This window comes from Populus alba, chromosome 10, assembly GCF_005239225.2.
Source record: "Populus alba chromosome 10, ASM523922v2, whole genome shotgun sequence".
Classification (NCBI taxonomy): domain Eukaryota; kingdom Viridiplantae; phylum Streptophyta; class Magnoliopsida; order Malpighiales; family Salicaceae; genus Populus; species Populus alba.
This window is the reverse complement of record NC_133293.1, coordinates 12,873,814-12,880,865: the sequence shown is the minus strand read 5'-3', so window position 1 is coordinate 12,880,865 and position 7,052 is coordinate 12,873,814. Positions and strand designations below refer to the sequence as shown.

General features: G+C 41.4%; 1 protein-coding gene across 1 annotated transcript; it reads left to right on the top strand.

Annotated features, from left to right (window-relative positions):
• The first annotated feature begins 407 nt into the window (after positions 1-407).
• On the top strand, positions 408-2,808 carry LOC118035095 (cytochrome P450 714C2). The gene is made up of 5 exons (XM_035040581.2): positions 408-750; positions 901-1,121; positions 1,193-1,443; positions 1,542-1,896; positions 1,974-2,808. Exons 1-5 carry the CDS (start codon positions 480-482, stop codon positions 2,397-2,399), a joined length of 1,524 nt encoding a protein of 507 aa, XP_034896472.1. The 5' UTR covers positions 408-479; the 3' UTR covers positions 2,400-2,808.
• The last annotated feature ends 4,244 nt before the right edge of the window (positions 2,809-7,052 follow it).

Sequence of the window (7,052 nt, the reverse complement as noted above, 5' to 3'; positions counted from 1 at the left end):
AAAACAAATTTAATTACGTGTGTGTGTGAAGAATTTATAAACAGATGCATGCATGTGAAATCTATAATCTACTCTCCAAATCTTATCAAACTTCAATTATTCTTTGTAGTAGCTAGATTTTTTTAGTATTCATCATAATATTTCTATCATCTATAAATGTCATGTCCTTATATTGGTAGATGGACTAAAATCATCAGATTTGACAATTAATTTTGTAATTGGTTTCAAAATTACAACACACACATATCAAATCTATATTCTGATATATAATATATTACGTACATTTATTTTATTGTTGATTTCAAAATTAAAATACTAATCCATACCCTGAAACAGATGATGTATTCGTGAATGTCTATATATATTCTGAGGTTAATAGAAAAAAAAAACAGTATTAAATATTCCTCTGGAAATCGCCCTAGAATTTACAAAACTTGCATCCAAGCTCCTTTGGTTTATACGATCTGTAAGAGTTAGCAATGGAAGGGTTCCCCATCTCCTACAATTTCACTTGTCTTGTTTTGCTTCTGACATGGAGCTTGATCGTTTATCTCTACTACTCTTTCTGGTGGAGGCCCGAGCTAAGGCTTAGAAAGCAAGGAATCAGAGGTCCCCCGCCTAATTTTCTACTGGGAAACATTCCAGAAATTAAGCAAGCTATAGTTCAGAATAGAAGTGAAAGTACTCCAAGCATAGAAAGCGACGGTTTTTCAGGTTTCCCAAGTTTCAGGCAGTGGTGCAGGAAATATGGTATTTTCTTGCATAATTATACAATTCTTTTGCTGTGTCACATTTCTTTTCATCTGGTGTGCATGGGTGCTCCTTTTATCATAAAATTATTTAGGGATATTAATTATTTCAACGTTATGGTGTGGTTAATTACTTTTCAAAAAATGACAGGTAACACGTACATGTTTAAACTTGGGACGTTGCACTTCTTGTATGCCACCAATCCGTCTATGGTGAAGGAAATAAAACTCTTTAGATCGTTGAACCTGGGAAAACCTACTTATCTACAGAAGGACAGGGGAGTTCTGTTAGGCAAAGGCATTATTACAACAAATGGACCGGCTTGGTCTCACCAGAGAAAGATTTTAAGCCCCCAGCTCTATGTGGACAAGGTCGGCTTAAATTGAATTTACAGCAGCTTAATTAATTCTCAGTTTATGATGTGGGACCTTGTGTTATGCAGGATACTTTGAACATAATTGTTGAATCTGGTAGCGCTGTGATTAAATCATGGGAAAGAATATTAATGGAATCCAAGGATGGATTAGATGCAGATATCATGGTGGATAGCCACATGAGAAGCTTCACCTCCTGCATAATCTCAAAGCTTGTGTTCGGGCATGATCATTGTAGAGGAATGAACGTAAGTGCAAGGTGTCACACTCTTTTTAAGGCAATGGGAACACCAACGACAATTGGGATTCCATTCTTGAGGCAAGTCCTCTCCCCTCCTCGATCTCCTTGTATATACATATATGTAATGAAGCAATGGTGGGTTGTCAATTGCACTCATTTTTTTGTCCTTGAATCAGATATCTTCCTACTAAAGCAAATAGAAATGCTTGGACATTGGCAAAGGAGATCCATTCGATGATTTTGGACATAGCCAAGGACCGCTGTGGATCTAGCACAACCAAGGACATATTGCAAGTGATCTTGGAAGGTTCCGAAAATGGTGGGCCTCGTCCATCAAGTGCTCATGAGTTCATAGTTGATAACTGCAAGAACATGTTGCTCGCTGCCTCTGAGGGGACTGCTATTGCTGCAATGTGGGGTTTAATGCTATTAGCTTCAAATCCTGAATGGCAAGCTCGTGCCCGGTCCGAAGTTAAGCAAGTCTGTGGCGGTCATCTCCCGAATTTCAATATGCTTCGCAAGATGAAAGTGGTAGGTAGCTGATTGGTCCATTAAAAAGCACAGATAACTAGTCATTTTAACTTCAATATACCCTTAATTAACTGCAGTTAAAGATGGTGATATTAGAGGTGCTCAGGCTTTACCCGTCAGTGGCGTTGGTATCAAGGCGAGCCCTGCAAGATGTGAAGCTTGGTGATATGCAGGTTCCAAAAGGTGTACACATTTGGATATGGGCACCAGCATTGCACCGCGACCCTGACCTTTGGGGGCCTGACGCAGACAAGTTCAATCCTGAAAGGTTCATTGACGGAGTTTCAGGTGCATGCAAGTCTTCCCATGCCTATATACCTTTCGGAGTTGGGGCTCGGATGTGTCCCGGCAATAAATTAGGGATGATGCAATTGAAAGTCTTGCTTGCTATGATCTTATCCAGTTTCAATCTTAGCATCTCCCCAAACTATCGTCACTCCCCTACCTTCGGTTTGCTTTTGGAGCCCGAGCACGGTGTTAATCTTGTCATTCAGAAGATATGAGTCCTGAGGGTGGACAGCTCAAGGATGCTTAGAATAAAATAGTAAATTAAAATGAATAAACTGGTGGCCTGAACTTGTAAAGCTTTGCCAACTAAGGCAAACAGACAAATTAATAGCTAGAGATGTGTTCTGGTAAACACAATTAATCACCTACTACCACCTACCATCCACCTAATATCAACTACCATCACGTGCTGCCACCTACTATTAAACACCACCACCTACTACCTCTCAATTTATGTATAAATAAGATGTTAAGTTTGTGTTATAATGTGTGGGAAAGAAAAGAGAGAAAGAGAGGGTGTGTATTAAGAGTTTGTATTCTGTAAGCTTTTGTTTTTGTAATAAAACCGTGTGTTTTATCCCCTCTAAGTGTTCCAAAGCCACCACCAGTGGTTTCTCCCACCAACAATTGGTATCAGAGCCCCGTTCGTCAGAAAACAGAAGTGTTTTGGGATATACTTGAATTTTCAAAGTTTTCAAAAAACAAGTTTTAATCATTCCACAGTGTAGATCTCATCAATACGAACTCACTGGTGCAAGAATCAGCTTCATCGGAGACGGAGGTATCCCACACGCGCCTCCTGAATATTCTGCATTGTTCTCCCACGCGCATCCCACGCGCCCAAAGGTAGACGATGAGTGCCGTCCACTTGCGCCATATATTGAGCTGAGTCGAGCCTTGTAAGTTGCGTCCTAGCCGAGCCACAGACCGAGCCTTCCTTCGCGCCGCGCCGAGCCGAAAGAATATTCCCGTTTAAACCCCAGCGAACCGCCCGCCGTGCAAAATCAGTTTTTGGACCGATTCACCTTATTTTTGACCTATTTTCAACAAAGTCATACCGGTTCCCTACTATTTTGAGCATTTTGGATCGATCTACAGTGTCCGTTTTGTCAAATTCGGCTCCCAGAAGGTGATATAGTCATTCAAAGAGCAAAATGACTATAAAAAGCACACAAACACTCATTCCGAAGCTGACCAAAGACAACTATGATAGTTGGTGCATCAGATTGAAGGCATTCCTTGGTTCACAAGAGTGTATAGATATTGTGCAATATGGTTATGACGAACCAGAGTCCAAGGAAGCAGAAGATGCTCTAAAAGAGGCACATAAGCAAGCCCTAAAAGTCAACATAAAGAAAGACAACAAAGCAAAGACCATCATCTATCAAGGTCTTGATGAAAACACATTTGAGATCATTGCTTCCGCAGAAACATCAAAAAAAATATGGGAGGCTCTTCAACAAGAATACAAAGGTGCTGACAGAATCAAGAAGATTCGTCTTCAATCTTTGCGAGGTGAATTTGAATTATTGCAGATGAAGTCCTCAGAATCTATTTCTGACTATCACACAAGAATTATGGTGATAGTCAATCAGATGAGAAGAAATGGAGAAGCCATCACAGATTCTTGAATTACTGAGAAAATTTTGAGATCCCTAGATCCAAAATTTGATTTTGTTGTTGTCGCTATTGAAGAGTCCAAAGAAGTGGACAAATTGACAGTTGATAAGGCAATTGAGATAAGTTCTTTGCAAGCTCATGAGCAAAAGATTGTGAAAAGAAATGGAGATAAGGCAATTGAGCATGCCTTACAATCAAAGTTGTCTCTTAAGGAGGGCAGGAAGACTTTAACAAGTGGATATACCACTCAAGGAAGGAGTCAACAAAGACGAGGAGGATTTCAGCAATTTCAAGGAAGAGGATCTTGGAATACAAGCTTTAGAGGAAGAGGTGGTAGAAACACCACCAGAGGAGGTCGAGGACAACAAGAATTCACTCCTAGAGGAAGAGGAGGCGGTTACAATAACCGTGACAAGAGAAATATCCAGTGTTATAATTGCAATCAATTTGGCCACTATAGCACTGAATGTAGAAGGAAAGCTCTACCAGACGTAAACAAGCCAACTATGCAGAGGAGGATGCCATTGTCAGAGGACCAACTGCATTATTAGTCCAACAAGGACTAGGTGAGAAACAAGAGAATATATGGTATTTAGATTCTGGAGCTAGCAATCACATGAGTGGTCAACGAGATCTATTTGAAGATCTAGATGAAACTGTAAAAGGTTAAGTCACTTTTGGAGACACCTCCAAAGTTCCAGTGAAAGGAAGAGGCAACATCTCAATCCGTTTAAAGAATGGAGATCATAGCTACATTGCAGATGTTTATTATGTTCCAGCTATTAAGCATAACTTGCTGAGTATAGGCCAACTTCTGGAGAAAGGTTACACTCTTCTTATGAAGAACTGTAATCTAATAATTGAAGATTACAGTGGAAGATTAATTGTCCATGTGAAGATGTCCAAGAATAGGATGTTTCCTATAAACATCCAATATGCTGCCGCAAAGTGTTTGTGTAAACACCCAAACGAAAATATATATATGTCTATATATATATATATATAAAGAGAAAGAGAGAGAGAAAGATGGTGATGAACGCAGTTTTCGCTGCCGATGCAGAAATCGGCAGCGACGCAGATTTCGCTGCCGATGCAGAAATCGGCAGCGACGCAGATTTCGCTGCCGATGCAGAAATCGGCAGCGACGCGGTTTTCGCTGCCGATTCTGGTTTTGGCAGCGACGCAGTTTTCGCTGCCGATTCTGGATTGGGCAGCGACGCAGTTTTCGCTGCCGATGCAGAAATCGGCAGCGACGCAGTTTTCGCTGCCGATGCAGAAATCGGCAGCGACGCAGTTTTGGGCTGCCGAATTCTCAATCAACAGTGATGCACAGCTGGGAGGGAGGGGTAAAAACTGGTTTTAGATAAACCAAACAAGGATAAGGACACACCTAAACCCACCCCCAAACAACCCAATTCATTTGATGGGTAGTATAAATACAAAGAGGGAGAGAGAAGACCATCTTCTTCCCAAACCAGCAGCTGCATGTCATTCTTCCCTTCCCCTTTCACATCAAAAACGTGAATCAAACTAGTAGAGTGTCTTGTGAGCTTGTGAGGAGAGATGAGAACTTGAGAGAGGAAGTGGGCAGCTGCATAGAGGAGAGGAAAAAGAGAGCTGGAAAACGTGGAGAGGAAGAAGAAGGAGGAGAACCAGCAGCTGAAGAGAAAAGAATAGTGTCAAACCTTCCTCAAACTTAGTTTTAAAATCAGAAGGTATGGGTCATGGAACTCCCTTTCCTCTCCCCCTTAAGATCAAAAACGAAAATGAAGAAGAAAAAGCCCTAAGAAAAATTAATCTAAGACTTAAGCCAACTATGGGGGAAACTGAAATTAACTAGGAGATCTAGCAAACAGAAGTGAAATAAAGTCAATTTCAGAACATCTAACATTATAGGTAGAAGCTGGCTTTAACTATGGGGTAAGCCAGCATGCATGTGTGTGTGTTCTGCTGGAATGAATGTGTTTCTGCTGTGATGTTGGTGCTGAAATTAAATGTGTTCTGTTGAGATGTTGCTGCTGGAATTAATGTGTTCTGTTGTGATGATTGTGCTGCAATTAATGTATTCTGCTGGATGTTCTTGCTGGAATTTAATGTGTTCTGCTGTGATGTTAGTGCTGGAATTTAATGTGTTCTGCTGTGAAGTTCTTGCTGGAATTTAATGTGTTCTGCTGTGATTTAGTGCTGGAATTTAATGTGTTCTGCTGTGATGTTATTTGCTGGAATTTTGTTGAAGAACTATGTGCTGAAATTGATGGTTCCGAGTTGCGAAATTCTGTTTCGCTGCCGCACGGAACCTCCTGCAGCGAATTGATATTCGCTGCCGATTTGTGTGTTGCGCAGCGAAATTCTGTTTCGCTGCCGCAACTGAACCTGCTGCAGCGAATTGATATTCGCTGCCGATTTGTGTGTTGCGCAGCGAAATTCTGTTTCGCTGCCGCCAACTGAACCTCCCTGCAGCGAATTGATATTCGCTGCAGATTTTGTGTGTTGCGCAGCGAAATTCTGTTTTGCTGCCGCAACTGAACCTGCTGCAGCGAATTGATATTCGCTGCCGATTTGTGTGTTGCGCAGCGAAAATTCTGTACCCTTCACTGCCGCAACTGAACCTTCCTGCAGCGAATTGATATTCGCTGCCGATTTGTGTGTTGCGCAGCGAAATTCTGTTTCGCTGCCGCAACGGAACCTACTGCAGCGAATTGATATTCGTTGTCGATTTGTGTGTGGTGCAGCCGAAATTATGTTTCGTTGCCAGCGACTGAACTTTTCCTGCAGCGAAATTGATATTCGCTGCCAAGTGTGCGTTGATGCAGCGAAACTGCGGCACCAACAGCGATGCAGTTTTCGCTGCCGAACTGGCAGCCCGCAGCGAACCAGTTCTCGCTGCCGAATTCCTACAATAAGCCTCCTAGGCAGGAATGACTTAAATGCTAGTAACAATCTCATGTTATGATAGCGTAAAATATGGAACACTTGAATGTGAACATATGAACTCTTGAAATAAGTGTGATGATGAGTATGATTCAAAAATAAAATAAATGCAACTGTGCTGATTTGTGACTATTGATGTCTTAGGTGGTGCGGTCGGGATTGGACCATCATCAAGACAGGATCGACCCACAGGTGGAGCAGGTAGGTGACTTGCACCTTCCTTTTTCTTACGTTGAATCTTGAAATATTTTAACTTGAGTACTATCGTATTGTTAGAACCGATATTAGATTGATGAACGCTTAAATGTTGATTAAAG